Source organism: Lissotriton helveticus, chromosome 11 (assembly GCF_964261635.1).
Source record: "Lissotriton helveticus chromosome 11, aLisHel1.1, whole genome shotgun sequence".
Taxonomy (NCBI): Eukaryota; Metazoa; Chordata; class Amphibia; order Caudata; family Salamandridae; genus Lissotriton; species Lissotriton helveticus.
This window is the reverse complement of record NC_136072.1, coordinates 680,523,913-680,546,967: the sequence shown is the minus strand read 5'-3', so window position 1 is coordinate 680,546,967 and position 23,055 is coordinate 680,523,913. Positions and strand designations below refer to the sequence as shown.

General features: G+C 46.3%; 1 protein-coding gene across 1 annotated transcript in view; it reads left to right on the top strand.

Annotated features, from left to right (window-relative positions):
* TET3 (tet methylcytosine dioxygenase 3) overlaps positions 1–23,055 on the top strand; it is a 386,815-nt gene that overhangs the window by 256,680 nt on the left and 107,080 nt on the right. Inside the window, exons 7-8 of the mRNA XM_078666542.1 lie at positions 1,709–1,859; positions 1,944–2,033. Coding sequence (XP_078522668.1) covers positions 1,709–1,859; positions 1,944–2,033 — 241 coding nt within the window. The remainder of the gene's footprint in view (positions 1–1,708; positions 1,860–1,943; positions 2,034–23,055) is intronic.

The following is a 23,055-nucleotide window of genomic DNA, read 5'->3' as shown; positions in this document are numbered from 1 at the left end:
AGTGTATTGTGTTTATTTTTCCGGGGTTTAAATTTCCCTCCCATACAAATGTGTGTGTGAAGTCCTGTTGGCCGTCTCTAGTACATAGTCTCTAATTTTGGGGGCTACCTGAAGTTGGCAGTCCTGTTCTTAAAGTCACATCTGAAGAATTTGGTGACTGTGTTGCGATATTGATCTGGGTGTCTGTGAGTGGGCTAATGGAGACTATTTGTGGTTCTGCATATAGATGGATGAGTAAGACCAGTGATTTGCTTAACTAGTCACCGGATGAGTGATTGAGTAGATAGATGGACTGAGCTTGAGTTGAAAGGTGGACTGAGCTTGAGTTGAAAGGTGGGTGCTTGCATGCAAGGACAAGATTATGAGTAAATATTAACCCCTTCGATGCGGATGACGAGCTCAGCTCGTCATCAGCTACGGCGCTCGTGTGCTGATGACGAGCTGAGCTCGTCATGTAACGCGGTAATTTGAAAATTGACGCACACAGCGGGAAAAGCCGAGCAGCGATGAGGTTAACACAGGCATTGAGGAATGAGGCGGTGGGGTGGGTTTGGGTAGTTGTTTATTGATTGAGTTAGGTGTGTAGTTAGATGTCTGGGATGGGTGACCGGTTTGATGGATAGGTACACCAGACTGCTTCCACTTAGTGTTGTGCTTACAACTTGAGGTTTCACCACAGCAACAGACGGTTGGGCTTTACAGTAAAATAGAGTGTGTAGGGATAGCAAATCCCAATAGTATGCTGAGCCCCTGAGTCACAGCAGAATGAATATGTAAACATAGTCAGGTCACTTAAGGGTTAACAGATGCCTTCATGAATCTGGAAACTACTTTCTACTCCTGGGCGATCCTTTTACTTATCAGCATCTGATAGACCATCTTATGCAGGTGAACAAAACCAAAACCACAACTTCTAGAAGGTTCTGATTTGTAATTAAAAGCCCAAGATTGGAAACATGGTATATTGATGATAATGAGTAATTTGGTAACCCTAGGTTGATCATGATAGGTGGATTTATTAATTCCTGCCCAGTTCTGAACTTTGGCTTCATGAAGATAAGGTTGCAGAATCTGCCATTCTTGTAAGAGCAGAATCAATTTTTAGTCTGATTGCAACTGATTTTGAAAGGGTAAACACCATAGAAGAGGGCACAAGTGTAGCTTCTACGCAATTCATAACACGCATGGATGTCCAACTTTAAGGCGGCCACCAGCTGTACTGTGCTTTTGTCCCCAATGACCGGGTTTCAGCATGTCTGGTGGTGCAGTGACAGGTCAGTTCCTACACTTTTCTGGTCTTATCTTCGAAAGAAACTGGGCAACCTGATGGTATTGCAAGTCCCACTTAGTTGGTGAGAAGAATGGAAACACAATGGCCCTTTAAAATGTTGTTAGTCAGTAAAACAGGAAAAGTAGTACCTTGAGAGAATTGCTTTTGTTTCATGTGCTTTGCGCAAGTGAGCAGTGTTCCAACATGGCTGCCATGATTCCTGCTGTGAAGCAGGATTTTGACCTAGAGAGTGCATTGTGCTCTATGGAGCACTCTTAGACCGTGGTCTGGAGATGCCATTCACTTTGTCGCTTGCGCACTAGGCTGCGTTTTCCAATGCATAAGTGACAGAAAAAGCCAAACCCTAGTTCCTAGTGATCTTGGTAACTTAATAACTTTTAGATCACCTTCGCTTTTAACACGTTGTGTCTTTTGCAGTCGCACCTGCGCTTGCCAAGGCATGGACCCCAATACCTGTGGTGCTTCGTTTTCATTTGGTTGCTCCTGGAGCATGTACTTCAACGGCTGCAAGTATGCCCGAAGCAAAGTGCCAAGGAAATTCAGGCTTGCTGGCGAAAATCATAAAGAGGTTAGTGACTTGATAGTCGTTATTATGTATTTGCCTTTGTTTTGGTTTTTGCTTGAAATAAATTACTTTTGCATTCTCCAACAGGAAGAAGTTCTTAGAACCAAATTTCAGGACTTGGCCACTGAAGTGGCTCCCCTTTACAAGAAGCTGGCACCGCAGGCCTATCAAAATCAGGTGGGAGAGTTTCTCCGTTTTATCTTGCTAAATATATTGCATTTTGTCGTCATAGCGCTGTTAAGAGCAGGGAAACGCAGGCGCATTGGTTTTTAATCAACATGTTTAACTAAGTCCGCGCCCTCTCATCTGAACTAATTTGTGTCTCATTATCGTATTTTTCTTTGTTAAGTAAGCTTTGGGCATTTATGCCTGAAATGAATAAGATATCATATAAACCCATTTCAAGCAATATAAACCAAAAGCTGACGACACACAAGAATCCTATTATTTAAAGACAAGATGTTACCGGGTGGCTCTTTCCTAAAGACACAAGAGCTCATACACAACTAATTGTTGTGTCCTCCATTTGATTCGCCTGGGGCTGCTTACAACTGTGTCTGTAAAAATAGCAACCAACTGCTCTCCCTCCGAAGAGGATCATTATTGTTATTTTTATTAAAGCTTTTTTCTAACCTTCTCCATTCTCGGTGCTCTCCCATACAGTTGTAACCGAGTCTCTTACAGTGTCTCCCAGACTCCCAAACTAGTGGGAGTCGATATAGCCCAGAATAACAAATGAAGAAAGTCTGCTTGTGTTTTGAGATGTTCGTTGTTAGGTCGTTGATTAGAAGTTGAATTGGGATCCCTCTTCCCGCTCCTGTAAATGAGTGGCTTCAGGGGAGAGTAAAGTATTTATAGAGTTGCAACTTGCTAGCGATTTCGACAGCCTTTATGTGATCGCTCACGGAAAATCCGTTTCACATTTTGTTAGTGGTATTTCATTCAAAGTTTTAGCAACGATTGCCATCTAGCGGCAGAACTAAGAACTGCGCTCTAGCATTTTTAACAGGGAGGCGAGGAGGAGCAGCGTGTCCTGACCGTCCCACACTCATCCTGACGTCCCCTGCCTGCAGTCCTCACGTCCTGTTACCCGATTATGATTTACCATTATAAACTGTGCTGTTGTCCTTTTTTTGCACCGAACTTCTACTGACATTTTGTATTGGGCTTTCGGAGTATGCTAGGGTATCTGTATATGGCCTGATCTCGATTACAAACAAACCGCTTTTTAAAAAGACATTATTGTTGTTTAGTTATTAAAATGTATTGCCTGGTTCCCCTCTCTTTTCACCACTCCGTCAATAGCGTTCTGTCCATGGAATAGTGGTAAAACATATGATTTACAGCTTTTCCCAAGAATGATCACTCATCTAAATGTCTACTCTCCTCAACAGCTCCCTGAATAGTACTGGATGAATTTCTGAATGTATACTGATGACACACAAATCCCCTTCCTCCTATACAACAACTCTAACATCCCATTATTAGGTTGTACTTAGCCCATGTGGTCTGTACTGGGTGAATGAAAGCTTCCTAGCATCAATAGAGCCAAAATCACGATTTGTCACAGAAGCCACTGAGCGGGACTCCTTAACTTCCACTCACCCCCAGGCTTGAGAACAAAACCACCAATCTCTCCGAAAATAAAGAAACTGTCTTTATAGTAAAACAAAATGAAGAAAGGTCATTGAAAGTTCATTTGCTTTTCAAGTTCATGCGGCTGTAAAGGACTGCAACCTCCACCTCTTCCTACTCTGAAAAATGGTGCCATTATCTCAAACTTGCACATTGTGTTGCTGAGAAGAACCTTGATCCATGCATGCCTGAACGTCTGTAATATAATTTACCCCGGCTTCCCCAATAAACTTGTTGTTTCACTCCAAAACTAGGTGGACAGAACTTGCATGTAGCTCCCTAGGCCTGACCACATCAAAACCTCTCTAAAAGCTCTCCACTGGCTCCCAGTAGATGCTAGGGTCAAATGTACGGATCTTTGCACCATATGTAAAGTTTTCTAGGTAAAAGGTCTTGAATATCTGCAGAAACGGTCACCCCATTATTTACCATGTAGAAACATCCATTCGGGTATCCGCACACCTTATCAACTAACTATCCTCCAAGTGGCTAAAAGATAGAGGCAGGACTTTCAATTCCCTTAAAATGTTGAACACCTCCAGTCCTAATCTGAGATAGTATTAGGACATTTTTAAAAATCCATTGGAGCAGTACCACCTTAGGAAAAGTTTATGCTACCACTGTGTCCTACTTTGAGACTAGGAATTGAAGAATGGCATCCTCAAGACTGTTTTCGCTGTTAAGACACTGTCTTGTTACTTAAGGTACAGAGCAACCTTGCATTTTGGCTTTAAGAAATAGGTAAGTAAGGACAGACCAGACCCACTATTCTGCAGCTCATCAGACCTCTGCACACTTTGACCACATACTAGTGAACCAGAGACTGTTGCAGGCTTTAGGAAGTAGATAAGTGGCCCCAAACTGTGTTGGACCATCGACCGCTACAACTCGTGATTGAATGGCTATGGAAAGAGGGAAGGAATGCAAACGGCCTCTGGTGCCAAAACCGCTTCCTCTAAAAGATCCAGTGGTTGTGCATGAAATCAACTAAATTATTCAGGAGTACCTCATACTCTATAACACTGGTCAGCTTGACCCAAGGATGATGCAGGATACTTTAAAATCAATACTGAGGGTCGCACTCATCCAGGAGTCCAGCCACCTATGCTGCTTGAGAGAAGATACACTCATTCATCTTAGGAGAAAGCAGATCCCTCCTCCCCCAACCCCCTGGAGCAGAAATTCAAAGCAAATCCCTCTAGGAACACTGGCAGTCAACTGACCTCTTTAAGGAGGCAAATACGTACCATGCGGTAAATTAAAGCCATTTATATCCTTGCTAGGGTTAGGGTTTGCTATTATGAATGGAGCAATAAAGCGAGTTCCTTACTGGCCAACAAGCTCCAAGTGAAACAAGAGCAGAAATAGAATGACAGAGATCAGGAATGATGAGGGAAGAGACCCAAACAACTGATGACGGCCAACTTTATGCACTCCGCGCCTCCTACGCTAGGCATGGCGATGCCTCTGTGATAGGCCCTGCAGCAATAAGTGCATATTTATAACCAGTCTTCCTTCCCACCTTTCCTCCATTGGTGGCCGAACTGTTGGACAAGCCCATATCAGTGGTCGAAGTCCTTACAGCAATGAAAAATTTGAATATGGCCAAAGCATGATGCCCTGATGGCTATGTGCCATGTCTTATTATCAAGTACAACCCTTAGACCCATGGGAACAGGAATATGAAACTAGAATAAAAAAGAAAACCGTGGTTCTCATTGGTATCCTTCTTTACCAAAATATAACATTATAGCAGTTAATACTGTTCACAGTTACTGTACAAGATAATGTAACCATCACTCCTTTCAAACTAAAGGTTATAATTTATCAATTCTTGACAGTTTTTGACAAAAATATAGAAGTGCCAAAGTGCAATGTGTCTCCAGTGAGCAAATCCACACAATTTAACACAACAGTACCAGAAAGGCTCTCCAGATAATAGATCTGGCTCTCCCTATAATAAAATAGCCAATGGGACCATTATATCACTGTAGACCTTAAACATTGGGCAGACCCCCCAGTATATAGCGGCATGGATTAGCAAAGTTAGCGGCACACAAATGGAAATTTAGCGGCACAAATATGGAAATTTAGCGGCATTTTATTTGGCGGTTTTTCCTACAACAAACACAGATATCTTCATTTTTTTAGTTGTTTAACAACATGAAGCTATGTATTTTTGGCTTATTTACAATGTAGACACTTTGTTTTGCTTCAAGGCTGCATATTGGACATAAACATGTTAATGAATAAACGCCCCAAAAGCAATCCCCCCAGGGCCCGCCGCACACTGGGCACGCAGCAGAATTAGAGTAGTGGTGAGTGGAATAGTATCGTAGAGTGGCATTGAGTTGAGTAGAGTGTTGTAGAGTAGATTTTCCACCCAGACTGTGAATAGTGTTTAGTACCACACGTGCATAATTATGTGTGCCAGGGTGTGGTCACGAGCTAGTAGGGCTGTCTAGCTTTTCCCTTCAAAATAAAGTTTTGGGATCACCTATAGTAATATAAATAGCCATCTGTGAGGGCGTTATCAAAAAGTAAAGGGCCAGGAAACACCACCAGTGTTAACCAACTCATTCATCGCGGAAACAAAACAGATCATGTCCAAAAGGCCCATACATAACTATGTGTGGAGTGGTGTGGCTCACTGGTTAGAGGCGGCAGACCCGGAAGCAGAGGACGGCCCGGGACCAGGGTTCAATTCCCGACGCGGCAGGGTCGTGGACCAGGGTCAGCGGACTCGATAATTCTCGCCTCGGTGCCTACTCTAACCAGGGATCACACTCGGCAACTCTGGGCATTAGCTTGCCTCATCTCCACAACGGCCCCCCACAAACGCCGGGGATGCCTGGTTTCACCTTGGAGATACCCAGTAGGGACCATCTCACAGGGAAAGCCAGGACGGGTTCCCCAGCGGTCTATAGCGCAGAGATACTCCTTCGGGAGTCGATTCTAGCGCTTTAGAAACCCACAATTAATTAATTAATTAATATGTAGTGATCAAGAAGAATAGAGCATTGCAGTGTCACGTGTTTGACCTACAGATCAAGCTGTGTTGAACTCTCGCTCACACAACTTGATAAACAAATGATTACAGCCCTTGGAGGGTAAGCACTTTTTTCTATGGAAGCACATAATTGCCCGATCAAAACATGTACTCCTGTCCATCAACATGCAGGCGGAATATTCTGTAATACTCCTGAAAGGTGTTTTTTAGGGTGATCACATAAGGTCGGCCAAAGTTACAGGGTCAAAGTAGAACAACAAAAAAACGAATCCTACTGGATGAGGATCTTTTCCTCATATAATCTGTTTTGGGTCAGCCAAATCAAAACAGAGACTGCAGACCCAAATAATCAGAATAGGGGGCCTCAAGATAAAGCAATCTCTTTCGGCTGACATCACAGGACCCAGGGCAAAATTCCTGGGTCCTGAATTTTTTTTGTATCACCACATAAAGGGTCAGGGTGAAAAAACCCGGCATACAGCCATGCAAACTGTAACTCTCGCAACAATGCGAAACTTCTGATATATATATATATATATATATATATATATATATATATATATATATATATATATACTTGAGAGGTGGAGCATCACTTTAAAAAAATGAGTATGTAAACAGTCAGCTGACCGGGTGTACGGTGTGTGAACAAGAGCACTTGTTGCTCGAAACGCGTCGCCCGTTGAGAGGTCTACAATAAATCTACCTTGCCGACAGCCTGGGGTCCGTGTCTTCATTTCGCCGTTTGTTCGGAGGTGGTGAAGATTGCTGATATATATATATATATATATATATATATATATATATATATATATATATATATATACACACACACACACGTTTTTGGGGGTTCTTTCTGAGTTGTCCACTGATTTAAAAAGTTCTCACTTATGAATACTTTTGGGAAGTTTGGCTCATTAATAACACCATATTTGCACGTTATTCCCTCAAAGGTTAAGGATGGGGATGAGGAGCGAAGCGGTAGTGCTTGAATTACTTACCTTCATTACACTGAGCCCTCTCTTCATCGTCCCCAGTTCTTTGTTCCTCTCCCGGGAGCAGTGGCATTGATTTGCTTCATGCCTTTTGCTTGGTATGGTGACAAGGGTAGTGACCTATTTTTATACCCCATCTCTTGGGAGTGGTCTTTTTATTCTTTATAGGACAGAAGGTCAATATTTAGAAGGGCCCTGTTATGGAGGTGAGATATCTCAAAGGGGAAGGACCGAGGCAAAGAAGTGTAGGACTTACTGTAGTGAAGTTTACTGATAAGTATTCCGAACACTGACCCTCCTGGCCTGCAGGGTGTGTTATGTTTATGTTACTCTGTGATAGGTTACTCTGTGATAGGTTATAGACGGATTAATGTATAACCTATTCTGCCATGATCACTGGCCTGCAGTGCAGACGAAAAACTCCAATGTCTTTTCTTCTGCATATGCATTGACCATCTATAAATATATAAATACAACCATGCTTGTTTCAAAATGATTGATTGCTATCTACATTCAGGGGCATTGGGACTTGGAAATGGGACGTCCTAGGAGAGGAGCAAAGAAACTAGTAATTGTGAAGGAAACACAGAACAGAAAGGAAAGAAATTGGATTAAAGGGAGAAAGAGAAGACAGGAGAAGTGTCTCATGCAGACCAGCCGTGATCCACATTTACAGTGGCCGTCTACTTCTGGCTGCTCATTACTGGTCAGCACACACCGGGGTCCAGTTATGAGAACTCCCACCCCAACATAGGCTGTGCATGCTTTCACCGCCCCAATGTCAGTGTCTGCTTGACTCCGTTTCAACAAATGAATACCTGTCGCACTGCCTGGGTCTCATCTGCCACATTACCATGCCCCCAGTCTCCCCTGTGCCAGTCCCTGTGCCCTGGTGGCAGGATTGCACTGGCCTGATATCAGTGCGGGGAGGAAGAGTAAACATAGGCTGAGTAGAGAGGGTAAAAATTTGGAGGAAAGAGGAATCGGGTAGTGAGAGTTAAAGAGTGAAAAACGAAAGGCATGAAAGCAGAGATCGGTAGGGAGACAGAGAGAGGATGGGGCTGATCCATGTTCCAGCATTGTAGGAAGGGGGGAGGGGGGCTTGGATTCAGCCTGCTGCAGGCTTCCCCCTCTGACATAGGGTGGGGGTTTCACTTCACATACACCTCTTCACCCAGCATTCAAATGCATTTCCCAAGCGGAGCTGGTGTAAATGGTCAGAGCTGCTGACTTTGGCCTAGGGAACTAGGATCGAGTCTCGCCTCAACATCATGTGGGCAAATCACTTAACATCCCCGTGTGCATGAATGTGTGCTTGTGTAATGTACTCCCATACCTTCTGTTCGAGCTCGCGCTATATAAAAACTGCAAAAAAGAGAAAATGAAAAAGGGGCAGTGACATCCCGCGTTCAAGCAGTCCTGAGACCGCCCCCACCCCTCCGCAGACCCGCCCCGCCCCGCCCCCTTAAAAGGGGTCTGGATGTCTAGATTTCGCGGGCACTTTTGTAAAAATCGCGGCATTTTTACAAAAGTGCGGATTTCGCGGCAAACCGCGAAATCCTGGGGGATCTGATTGGGGCACCATTTTCACAGGGTGAGAAACACTTTAAAAATGTTATACCACAGTCATTATAACTACTCATATTATGAACTTTATATAAAGCACATCTCTTTTCCTGTTAGAGACTATGTGGGGGAACCTGGCACAACCATCCACCTACTGTGGACATGCCCCAAACGTAAGAATTTTTGGGGAGTGTGATGAATATTATATTCCAAATTGAGGGTAGAGAGTTAAACCGAAAACCTCCCCCAAATATTTTATGAGTTCCAGTAGCTGAGACACATTCACTACACTCATTCACAGGGAGGGAGCCACTCACAGCTCAGGTATGGTATGGCACCCATTACCAAAGCACTCCCTATCCCCTTTTTGGGGAAGGGTCCAGGATGTAGGCCTTGGAGTCTGAGACCCCTCTGAGAGAGTCCACTGCATAAAGGGAGCCTCTCGCAACAGAGATAGGGAAATGATACCACTTCCCCTAGGATCACAGCTTACTGGACTTTGGACATAGCTTTGACTCGTCTACCGGTTTGTGTCCCTGTCGCCCTCTCCCTCCTCTTTCCATGTTGTGTCTCTCACCCTCCCCTCCTCTTTCCCTCCTTCATTCTCTACTTCCCCTGCTCCTACCCCCTCCCCTGAATCTCTCCCCTTGCCTACTTTTTCCCTTACGTATATGTGCTTATTGTTTATCTCGACCTTACAAGTACCTATGTTGCCATGCTCTAATAACTGTGTAACGATGTAACCTGTAACTATGATCTGATACTCATGTAAAGCGCTCTGATACCTCCGGGTCTATCCAGCACTATATAAAACCTTTAAAATAAATAAATAAGAAGAATTTCCCACCTACTATTTGCCGCCTAATAAACCATATAGGGTCTGTGGGGAAGTGCACTGGCTCGAACTCTAAAACCACAGCACCAGAAGCTTTGTTGATCACTTGTAAATGAGACTAAAGCATGCAATCTGAAAGGGAGGCCTATAAGTTTAGAAGAATGTGGGAACATATCCTCATGTCCCTGAATGGCGACAACAGAGGCTTGAACTGTTTTAACGGTCTCTGAGCCTTGGACCTATTGAACAATGAAAAGCACATGCTTGCCGGTTGCCGGAGATATTAGAACATGGGGAATGGAGCATGTGATCTGCGCTAACTTACTGTAGCAATGGTTTTACTTAAGGGAGTTACTGGGGGCTTATTAGGCTTTGGGCTGGAAGGTTTCGGTGGAAATGTTTGATCTAGGCTCACAGAGTATGCCTACTTCAAGTTGTGTATTATAAACAACCCAATAAAAGATTATTGAAACCTAAGATGTAGCTAAGTTTTATTCTGCTATATTTCCTCCCTGCTCCAGGATTGCAAGACTCAGAGGTTATACTCTGTTGGTTATCTTCTCATGCAGCCGATACTTCAACTTCTTTTTAGGTCAGCACCATGGATTGTGAAATCTCTTCCCATTAAAGCCTCTACCAAATCTATTGCTTCCTTTGCTCCCTCTCTGCTTTGATGCCTCTGTTTGCAATGTGGTTTCCTGTTTTCTGACACACCACTGCCTCACCCCCTTCTGGATTATTTTTCTTGTCCACTTAACTGTAGGTCAAGACTGGTGTCATTGCCTGGAGTCTAAATTTAGTTTTGCAGCGTGAAACTTTTCTGGATTCCCGTGTTGTGCATTATTACAGCATCTAGTGGTTGGGTCCAGAATTCTGCATAAAATCTTTTGTTTTGTCCTTCTCTTTTTTTTTTTTTTTTTGCTGTTGGTGGACATCGACGCACATCCATTGGTGCCCCCTTGTGACGTTGTCGTGCTTCCTCCAGAAACTCCCAACTTTGGTCTCCATCTTGAGATTCTTTTTTTCTGAATTTAAGAAGGTAACTGGGCAGATTTTGAGGGTAGGCAAACAATTTCCTCAACGGTTTCGTAGAATTCACATACAGAGGACTCCCTGTACAGAGTAATGGAGAGAACACCTTTTCAGTTATGCAAAAACTGCCACCACAAATTTGCACACAAAGATAAATATCCAGTCCACAATTTTTGCCTGCCTGTTGGTCATTGCAGTGAAGACTGAAATGCCTGTTCAGTGTTCACACCGATGGACCTCAGGGTAAGAGAGAGGCAGAGGCAAGCCTAGAACACCATGTAGGGACAACACCCTCCCCTCCTCCCTTCATCGAGACTTGAACCTCTCAAGCGACGAGGAGAAAACATTGTTGAAAGACCCGAAGGGGAAATGGAGGTCGACATACCGATCACTGAGGTCGAGACCCAAGGGCCCAAGAAGACATCTAGAACCAAGGTAAGAGAACCATCGTTCTCTCAAATCTTACCCGAGTCGCGAAAATCTGACTCACAAACCTCAAAGGGAGCCTCAGCATTGAAGCACTCAATGCCTGCAGTCGTGACCCAGAACAAGAACCCTTTGATACTTGTGAAAGGGAGACCCCAGGGAGCAGGACGCCTGAAAAGGCCAACTCGTCAAAGGACACATGAGAGAAGGATGCATCGATGTTCAAACCTGAAAGGTCCAGAAGAGACCATCACAGTTTGCCGAACAATTAGTCTACGAAAGACTCATAGTTGAAGAGGAAGAAGAGCGATCATCTTAATGCCTAACAATGGGCTGTTGAGATCGAAAGAAATAAAAGGCATCTCTAAGCCAAAATGGTGGTCCTGTTCCAGAAACGCAAAGACTTCAACAAAAGTCTGAATCCCAAGAAAATCTTCAACATCAAAAGATCAGGGGGAGGGAAGCTTCAAAGATATTGAGAAACCTCTAACTTCTTAACCTTAGGAAGTACTGGAGGAAGAAAACCTCTATGAAGAGGAAGAAGAACAGGTTTCAGGGCTATATTGTGGTTAAGAGGCGTCTGAAGACACTGAAATATAATGGCAAGACTTAGCACAGACTCACCAGAAGAAGGGAGTAGACAGTTACCCATCAATGCCATCCCTGCTAGATGACCTAGGCATCTACAACCAGATGATAACGGCAGAAGACAGATATGGGGTTCAACTAGAAGAAGAGAAACCTCAAGCCTGTATCCTGTTGAAGATTCTTCTGCCCACACTATCAAATTCTAGAGCTACCAAGTGTCTTGGACCAGGAGAAGGAGTGCTTTAAAGAGCCTGCCACATGTTGAGTCACCCATCGCCCCAAGAGCAGAGAAAAAATATAAGTATTCATCCAAAGATACGGACTACATAAGGGGTATCATGCCAGTACACTCAATTAGTACATCTAAAGCGAGGAAGAGGGCTAATGTTCCAGCTACCTCAGGACCTCCTCCTGACAAGAAGAGTAAAGTAAAAGAATAGACCTCATGGAGCGAAACCTCGAAGTACTGCAAATCAGTGATGTATCACGAATTTGCACGCACTACTGGGCAGCTTTCAATCTGGGACATTCAATCAGACATAACAATTGTGGCAAGGAGGCAGAAAAGCTACTCAATAACCGCAGACTTGGCAATTTCAACAAGAAAACAGTCCTTTTGAGGTCGAACACGCAGAAGAGGACAGCCACAAAGGGAAGGGGCATCACCTGCAAATAAGTGACTTATCAACAGTCTAACACTCTCTTATAACAGGGAGAGAAAGGATACAAGACCACCGACTCCTACACATAACATTGGATGCAGAATACAAAATTTCCGTCAGTAGTGGAGGAAGATCACTTCAGACATATCGATTCTAAACTTAATACAGTATGGATGTTGCATAAAACTAGACTAGACAGGACACCTCCGTGCAGTGGACCAAGAAGGTAGGTTCATTCAAAGGAGAAAACCTCCCCTCTATTAAAGGAGGTAGAGGAAATGTTGGCAAAGGATGCAATAGAAACAGTACCAAAAGTAGCAATCGACAAAGGAAACTACTCAAGAAATGTTCTGATCCCAAAGGCAGATAGCACACTACAGCCAATTCTATACCTACGGTTTCAAAACAAATTTATCAAAACTCAGAAATTCAAGATGATTATCCAACAGGAGATCTTACTACAACTACAGATAGGGGATTACATGGCAGCAATACACTTAAGACTCCTGTTTACACATCCCAATGCATGAAGATCACAAAAAATACCTCAGATTTGTGGTAGACAAAAACACTACCAGTTCAAGGTACTAGCCTTAGGAATCAAATCCGCACCAAGAATATTTGCAAAGTGCCTAGCAGGAGTTGCAGCACACCTATGGTGATCAGGCATATACGCTTACCCCTACCTAGACAACTGACTGGTAAGAGCAAATTCACACAAGAAGTGCAAAGAGCGCATATAGCAAGTAATGAGCACTCTATACAGGCTGGGGTTCTCACTAAACCTGGAGAAATCCTTTTGTAGAACCAGAAAAAGTTAAAATGTTTCTGGGGGCATGGATCAATTCTGTCCAAGAGAAAGTGTATCCCAGTGAAAAGAGAACAGAATCACTATTGAAGCAAACACAGCTGTACCGGAAGGGGCAAGCTCTGACATTGAAGACCTTGAGGAAGTTGCTAGGAATGATGGCTTCCTGCAGCCCTTTGATTCCAAATGCAACACTCCACATGAGACCAGTTCAGGAATGGTTGCAAAATGAATGGTCACAGGCAACAGGGAGTGGGAAGATCTAGTGGTTGTCACGCAAAAGATAGAGGAGGAGATAGTGTGGTGGAACAGATCACATATACCACAAGGGAGAACATTTGCTCAACCAACTCCTTTAATGACCATTACAACAGACTCCTCTTATATGGGATAGGAAGTTCACATGAACAATCTCAAGCTGTGGGGCATCTGGAAGGCACAAGATGCTATACAACATATCGACCTCCTGGAACTAAAAATGGTATTCCTAGCCTTAAAAGCCTTTCAGAAAGTTGAAGGGGCATACGATATTGACCCAAACAAACAATACAACCACCATGTTCTGCATCAAAAAGCGAGGAGTGGGGAGGGGGGGTGGGGGGGCTGGGCTTGGGTTAGAACAATTCCTGCCACTGTCTACATTAGCACAAGAGCTATGGAAAAGGATAATTCAGAGGAAGATAGAAATTCTAGCAGCCCATCTATGGGGGAAAATCTGCCAAAGCTCTTCCCCCAATACCACTACTACACAGGGTGAACAGCAAATACAAGAACAGCAGGATGACCCTGATACTAATTGCTCCTCAATGGCTGAGACAATCCTTGTTCTCGAGCTGATAGCACTATCTCAGGGAAAATTCACAGATTACCAAACCGGCAAGATCTGCTGTCAATGTAAGAAGAAAGCTACACAGAGAACCAGAGTATTTAAGCCTGACAACATGGCTCCTGAAGACCTAGAATCTGGATACCTAAAGCTATCAGAGAATACGATGGCTGTCATACGAGAGACAAGAAAGCCAACAACAAAAAGGTGCTATATGGCTAAAATGGAAAATATATTCTCTCTGATGTCTTGAAGAAGAATTATTAAAGCAAAAGACAAAAGAAAGGATGATGCTAAAGTGTTTAACACATCTCCTAGACTGCAAACTGACATGCATCTTTAAAGGTTCATTTAGCAGCAATAGTGAAATACTCAAGGGGCCGCATTGGGAGGAGTGTCATCACAGCACCTGTGGTAAAGAGGTTCCTTGAAGGAGCAAAGAGAATTGCACCACCAAAAAAAGATACCTGCACCCACATGGAATTTGAATGTTGTGCTCGCACATCTGATGAAGGCACCTTTCGAACTTTACACAAGGCAATATTGCAAAGGCTTACTCTAAAAACTGCCTTTATAGTGGCCATAACTTCACTACGCAAGGTCAGTGAGTTACTGGCGCTCACATTATTTACAATAGCCATATTTTCAAGTAAACTAGAACAGAATTGTCATGAGAACTGACCCGCAGTTCATGCCTAAAATATCACACTTCCACATGAAACTAAGTATTCAAATACCATGTTTCTTTCAAAAACAAAAAGCGCACACAGAAAGGACATTACACACATTAGATGCCAGAAGAGCTGTAATGTATAATATTGAAAGAACAAACCCAGACAGGAAAACAGCTATTCATTTAATTTGCAATCAGTTTTCTAGGAAGACCAGTAAGCGAAACCTTATTGCAGGATGGATAGCACAAACTATTAAGTTGTGCCACAAGAATGCAGGAGAAATTTTACTTTTGGCACCTGGGGCACATTCAACAAGAAAGAAAGAAGCAACTATTGCTTTTCTATTAAATACACCATTTCGAGACATTTGTATGTCAGCAACATGGTCATCAGTGCACACGTTCACAAAATACTATTGTGTGGATCTACAGATGAACAAAGAAGCACAAGTGGGACAAAAGGTCTTACAACATCTATTTTCTAATCAATGCTCATCTGCAACCTAACTACCACAGAAGTAGCAAACTACTACGAAGTCCATGCACAGCATGTGAATCCAGAAAAGATTCATGCTGCAAAACGCATTGTTTCTTACCTGTCTATGTAGCTTTGCAGCTTGAAGTATCTTCTGGATTCACAAACAAACCCACCCACCACCACCACCAAGAAGATGACAGAAGGGAACAACATACAGGAGGGAAAAAGAAAGAATCTGAAGATGGTGACCAAAAGTGGCAACTTCTGTAGGAAGATTGACCACATCACAACGGGTCACCAAATAGAGGTGCGTGGACGCCCACCAACAGCAAAAAAAGCAAAGAGGACTAAAGATTTTATGGAGATTTCTGGACCCAACCACTAGATGGCGGAATAATGCAGAGCATATGAATGCAGAAAATTCTTCATGCTGCAAAACTACACTGACCGGTAAAAAATGATGTTATTGACTCTTGTGTGTCTGTCTATTTTTACTTCTATTGTATTTCTCCCCCCTCCTTTTTGGACCTGAATTCGTCTCTTCTACTGTGTACAATCCAGTAATAAGTGTTACATTTTCCAGGAAAATCTCTTGACAAAATATTAGCAGAGAAACATACTCAGAAAATATTGGCTTTGTAGATTTGTTTAAGCTCAAATATAGGTTTCCTAAAATGTAATACTTGTTAAAAAGTAGCAGCAGTTCCTGAAATGATACTCAACTCTTCTTCAATGATGTGAAAACATCTTTTCCAAGTGTGAATGTCTGGACATTTGCACTCAATTTGCAGAGTCCCTTGTCTCATACAGTGAGTGAGGCTGCCAGACCCAAATTGTCTCCGGGAAGTAAAACATGGCTGTGCATTGCAATGTGGTGAGCCAAAAGGAAAGTAATTGTGGAATGAGATGATGTGGGAGCTGCAAATCATCTTACCTGTTACAGCAGAAACCTTATCTCATGAACACACTAATCCCAGGACAGTGCAATTATTTTTCAATAAAGCAAGTATGTGTGAATTATAGGTCTGGGCTGAAAAAGTGCTGTTGTCCCATAAGTTGCCAGTTGGATGTAGGAGCCAGGAATAATGGATAAAAATGGCCATAAAATGCTTCACACTTCTGTAAAGATTCCCTAATATCAAGTGAAGCCATGCACCATTTGGAGCACTTGAGGTTTCTTGATTCCTCCTTGCCGGTGCCGTTACAAAAATATCAAGCAACATTCGGGCCTGGTGTGGATTGGCTAGAGCCCAAAAGCCTTTTCAGAATTAGTCCTGGCAATTTCGGCAAGTGAAGGAGAAATCATGCTTACTGGATACTTGTCTCCTTAAGATGTTCAGGTAGATTGCTGATCTAGATCCCCAACACCTCAGAGCTATTCTGGGTTTATGCATCATAGCACCAGACGTTATTTGAAGGATCCAGAAATAATTTTACCACCAACAATCTGCTCTTCCTCCCTACTCTGTAAAAATCTGTCTTAATATTTTATTCATGTCGCAGTCTTGCAGTGACTTTAATGGTTAAAACCTTCTTAGATAAGAAGTCCCTTGTGCTGAAGTCTTAATTGGTGCTCTCTCAGCCTCCAGGAAGCTCTGCTTTTGGCATGGCCCCAACATCAAGTTAAATCTCCAGCCTTCTGTTGTATTACATCTCTTGTGGATGGAAGCCTGTCTCTTCACCAGTGCCCACTCATCACATAGGATGCTCGGTCAACTATATATTGAAAAGAATAGGTCCTGCTTGTTTCTCACAAATATTATTTAAGCTTGGGGGCGTGGCTACGGCGCAACACGGAATGGCTGCCTCGTAAGGGAGCTCCGTGAGCCGGAAACATTCACCGGGCTAATACCATCCTAATCCCCCCGACGGGGGCTCACACTCGCTTCTGGGGGACCGCGGAGAGCTCAGGCATGTCTTGGTGACCCACGGGCGGACCAGCTGCCGCGCTTGTGCCCCGAAGCTCCCGAAGAGACCTGACGGCCGCGGTGAAACAAGATGGCGGCTTCGCGACCGCTCCAGTGAGAGCGTTTGAAAGACGAGCTGAACCCAGGCAACGGAGTGAACGGTGCTGGAGAGCGGGAGCGGAGCAGTCTGATCGCCCAGTGGAGCTTGCTTGGCAGCGAGTTGAACCTACACGAGAGGAGCGGATCTGTGTTTGTCCCTGGGAGGCGCCCGGGCGGGAGTGCTGTCAGGAGCTGACTCGGCTTGTGGGAGAGACAGATGACCGGAAGATTCCTGCTCGAATTGCCGGTGTCCTGGGGCGGTGGAGCGACGGAACATTGTGCCAACCGGTGAGTGGGGGCTCTGTGAGAGGTCGAGCCTTTGGGGGCTGGCCGCGTGGGGCTCGCGGAGCGCACACAGCAGCAGGTGTGGCCTGCGGGACCTGTGCGGGCGGCCTGGGCGGGTTTGGGCCGAAGCGCAGCCACTCGCGGTGCCCTGTTGGTCTGCGCGTTGCCTGGGGTCTCTGCGGAGCACTGCTCGCGAGTCTGCACAAGGCGCTCCTCGGGACCTCGGTAACCTGAGGGCGAGTGTGCGGCCGGGGCGGGTGTTCTGTGGTGGCCGCGGGCGGCGGGGGGCTGGTGAGGCGCGGCGCACACCACCAGATTGCGGCGACATAAGAGCTCGGAGCTGCTGATAGGCCTGTGGCCCAGGCGACCGCCTACTGGACGGAGCGGAGAGGCAGTAGAGAGGCCCCCCTGGTTTGGTGGGCGTGCGGTGCTGAAGGAGGCCATCTGCTACACGTGGCTGCTGTGCAGGTAGTTACACTGCCCGGACCCCCCGCCTTAGTGTGGCTGTCGGCATCTGGCCTGACCACGGTAGAGGAGACGATGGGCAAGACCGAACCGCGACAAGCCAAGCTGGCGTTTGAGGCCAAGAGGCAGACGCGTCTGGCAGAGGAAACGCAGGGACAGGGTGCCACTGGGGGGGCATCCTCTGTGCAGGATGGTGCAGATGACGACACTCGTACTATCCTCCTTGAACTGCGAGCTGGGATGAAGACGATTGATAGCAAGATAGGTGCCTTAGCCACAGGGTTGGATATTGTGAAAAAGAAGGTAGACAGACATGAAAAGCGCCTAGACGTCCTGGAAAACAGGGTGTCGATGATCATGACTCCCAGGCCGAGGCGCGCACACAACTGTTATAAATGGAAAAGGTCCTAGAGGTGATAAGTGCGAAGAATGAGGACTTAGAAGCGCGCTCTAGGCGTAATAATGTGCGTATCCTGGGCCTTTCGGAGACAACGCCGATCAACAAGATGGAGACCTTCATCGACGGTATGCTCCGCGAACTTTTTGGACCTGCCCTGTCCAATGTGATGATTGTGGAGAGAGCTCACCGGTCGCTGGGGCCCAAACCAAAGCCGGGCGCCCCGCCTCGTCCAATAATTGCAAGAATTCTTAACTATGCTGATCGTGACTCGATCCTTCGGGAGGCCAGGGCGAAAGCACCGGTGCAATATAAAGGCGACACCCTCTCCTTTTTCCCTGATTACACCCCGGCAGTCCAATCTGCGAGGCGCGAATTCGTCCCTGTGAAGAAACTACTCCGCGAGGCAGCGGTGCCTTATGCCATGCTATATCCCGCGAAAGTGAAAGTGACGCCCGAAGAACAGCATCATTTTTTCACTGACGCGAAATCGGCATTGAAATTCACGAAGCACATTTCCAAAGGTAAACCACGTGATCAACAGCCAGCGCCGGAGCGGCAGGAGTCGGGCCTGGAAGATGCGGACTAAGTAGCTGCTCCGTGCACTGTTGGGCCTTGCTTTCATAACTGCGGTGCTGAGTGACCATTCCATAAGTGATTGCCCCCCGAACTTGTGGCCGCGGGCTGCAGAGGGGGTGACGGGGCGAGAGGCGCTGATATAAGTTTATAGCTCTCCGTGGTGCACAGGAGGGAACTATGTACTCTCATGGAGTGACTAACACTGGAGTCCCCGAGGTTCGACCATGAGACCAATTCCGGCGACCGCACCTCGGTGCGGATTCACGCAGCTGTGCCTCTTCCCCCAATGGGTATCACCCACGTAGCTGTAGATTTGGGAGGGGCGGGGGGGGGCTGGTCTCGACCTGATTGGGAGGTTGGAGTGGGAGGTGGGCTGAGGGGGGGTGGTTTGTTACAGTTGATGATTGTATACTTTTCTTTTTTTTTTGTCCGCGCATGTCTCGATCATCGATATATGAAGTAATGCTAGTGTTGTGTAACATCTTGACTTGCCAGTTCTTGGGGGGGGGGGGGGGGGGGGTGCTGCAGAGTCGTCCCTATTGACATCCATTACTAGTGTTCCTGTCCTAACGTGATGTCTGCCGATTGTGCTTGTATGACTTGGAATGTGCGAGGGCTCAACTCCCCCAAAAAGGGTCGCCAGGTGGCAGCTTACTTGACAAGGCATGGCATACAGGTGGCACTGTTGCAGGAGACACCCTTGGCCTCGAATTCGATTCATGGGGCACTGGGCAGATGGGGGGCTTCCAATTTGCTGCATCTTATTCCTCATATGCGCGGGGTGTGATGGTCCTGGTGAGAAGGAGGTCTGATTTCAAGGTGGTGCACACGTATGCGGATGATGAGGGCAGATGCACGATGGTATGTGGGACGCTCAATGGCACGCTTCTAGTGTTTGTGAACATGTATGGTCCCATAGTGGATGACCTGACCTGCGTGGCCAGGATATGTGCGCAGCTGCGTGAATTGCCGGAGGCACCTATAATATGGGGCGGCGACTTAAACACGTATCTCAATCCACAACTAGATAAATCCAAACCGGACACACATCGCACCCCGAAGGTCGCCTCAAGCATATTGCGCGCTATGGCAGAGTTTAGTCTGCAAGATGTGTGGAGGGTGAGAAATCCAGACAAACAGGAGGGCACGCATGCAACACCGATGCATGGCAGCTGGTCCAGACTGGATTACTGGCTGGTGGGGGAAGACATACTAGAGCGGGTGAGTGAGGTGGTGACTCTGGCACGCACACTGTCTGATTACAACCCAGTGCGACTGTCCTTGAGGAGCACAGGCGAGGCCCGTCGCCCTTTTACTTGGTGGCTACGACCTGAAGCGCTCCTAGACCCACTCTATGACAAAACCATACATGACGCGATAGTACAGTATTTTGAACTAAATACGGGAACAGTGGACCACGTGGCTACGTTGTGGGAGGCCTTTAAGGTCACTATCAGAGGGACCTGTATAGGTACATCGGTGGGCATTCTGCGGGACATACGGGCGAGACTACAGAGGCTGGAGTCTGATCTCGGCGCTCTGGAACATGATTATGCCCAGCAGCCGGATCTGGACACGCTAGCTAAAATCGCGGAACTAATTACGGAATATAAGGAACAAGCGGAGGCGGAGATCAAATATGTAACGCGCAGGCATGTAGCCAGGAGTTATGGTGAGGCTGGCCGTCCGGGAAGAACGCTTGCGGTCTAAGATAAAAACGCGACTGGAGCAGCACCGGCTTGACCGACTAGTGGATGACGTAGGCGGTGAGCATTACACCCCAGAGGCCATCACGGAACAATTCCGTCGATTTTACTCTGCTCTATATGGCGCACGCGCTGCGCCAAGCACTGAGGAATTCAATACATATTTTGATGGTATAGCGTGTGCATGGTTATCAGACGCACACAGCCAATACTTGTGTCTCCCTATTGATGTGCAAGATGTTAAGCAGGCGATAGCGGCACTAGCCAATGGAAAAGCACCGGGCCCGGACGGACTCCCGGTCGAGTTTTATAAAACATATGCTGACCTCCTGGTGACACGTCTTTTGGAGGTCTATGCAGAGGCACATGAGACGGGGAGACTCCCACCGTCACTGCGTGAGGCACTCATCATCACGCTTCTTAAAAAAGATAAGCCCCCGGAGCAGTGTGAATCCTATTGCCCGCTGTCCCTGATTAACATAGATGCAAAGATCCTGGTGAAAATTATAGCCACTAAACTACAGCCCTTGACGCATGGACTGGTCTTACCGGACCAATCGGGCTTTATACCTGAGCGGTCCACATCGCACAATCTGCGCACTCTCTTCTTTATGTTCCATGTGTTAGAGCCCTCGCTGGAGGCCGCGGCGGTTACCCCATCTATTTCTCCAATGGATAACAGTTCTGTATACAGCACCATCAGCCAGGGTGAGGGTTGGCGGCTTGACGTCTGAACCATTGATAATTGGGCGAGGCACCCGGCAGGGCTGCCCGCTCTCGCCCATGCTGTTTGCGATTGTCCTGGAACCGCTCGCATGCGTGATCAGACAGAGGCATAGGGAGACGGCGCTCAATTTCGATAACCGACCAGTTTCAATCTCCCTTTATGCAGACGACATGGTGCTCTATGTGCGTGAACCGTCCCGATTTTTGCTTCAATTGCTACGGGAGCTTGTGAGGTTTGGAGGTCTGTCTGGTCTCCAGATAAACTGGGGCAAATCGTTCATAATTCCGCTCACGGCAAGGACTAGCTGCCCGGTTCTTGAGTATCCGCTCGTGTGGTCGGCTGACCCGATCAAGTAATTAGGTGTCTGGGTACACCGTGATCCGACGACAGTTGTACGGGACAACTATGGCAAGGCCTGCGTAATCTTGAGAGTATGATTGAGAGTTGGCTATTGTTGGCGGATCGCATAGCCCTCATCAAAATGGTAGTCTTGCCCCGCTTTTTAGGTTTTGACTAGCGAGCTGCGCACTGCGCAGCTGCAGGGAAAACATTATGAGAAGAGTAGAGTGGCTTTGGTCCCGCCTCTGTTTCCATTGGCTAGCTCCATAAATGGAGGCTAGCCATTGGAACAGACATCTGCTGGTCATCCTGAGAGCAGATTCGGGGGCGTTCCGGCCATTTTTACTCCTCCTGCCCCTTTCGAAATAGTCATGCGGCGGTGGGCGTGTGCAATTTTTTTTTTTGGTCTCACCATGTTTTCTTCATTTACACCGTGTCTTTCGCATGGGTGGGCTGTGCACTGAGGCCGCTGATCAGGTAAGCAGCATTTTTTATTAATAGTTTTGTTTTTATCCCGTTCCCGACCCCCCCTCCCGCTCTCCGTGTGCCCGTTCCCGCCCCTGCCCCCCTCCCGCTCTCTGTGTGCCCGTTCCCGCACCACTTGTAAATGCTTGTTTACAGTGTGCGCAGCCACTAAGTCTCCAGTTCTGGGACTAAGACAAGGGAGGCCGTGGGACTGACCGGGAGTATGGCAGTGCGAGATGCAAGAGGTACCCAGAGAGAGGGGGGCGATGGTAACACACATTCAGAGTCACACTTTAATTTCCGCCGCAGCCCGGAGCCCATTACCTCATAGCAGGAGATGGGAAAGAACAGGGGACGGAGACCCCTAGAATGTGACAGCAGACAAGAAAACACAGGTCCCGTGTCATTGACACGCCGGCCGCTTACTCTCAACCCAGCCCAGCCTCCAGTTTTACACATACCCGATACCCCACACTCCTACCCCTTCCTCCCAGCCTCCCTTTCAGACTTCATTTCATTCATTCAGGGTTGTTAATTCCATGTTTCCTCTTGGGATACCCAACGCAGTCTCGCTCTACTAATTGCTGTGTTTATATAGCATGCAGTATCCATCCAGGAATGTCTAGGCGCTTCACTAAATGTACACACACCAAGACTGATAGCGGCAGCAGACATGGTCACAGTACAACCCTCCGA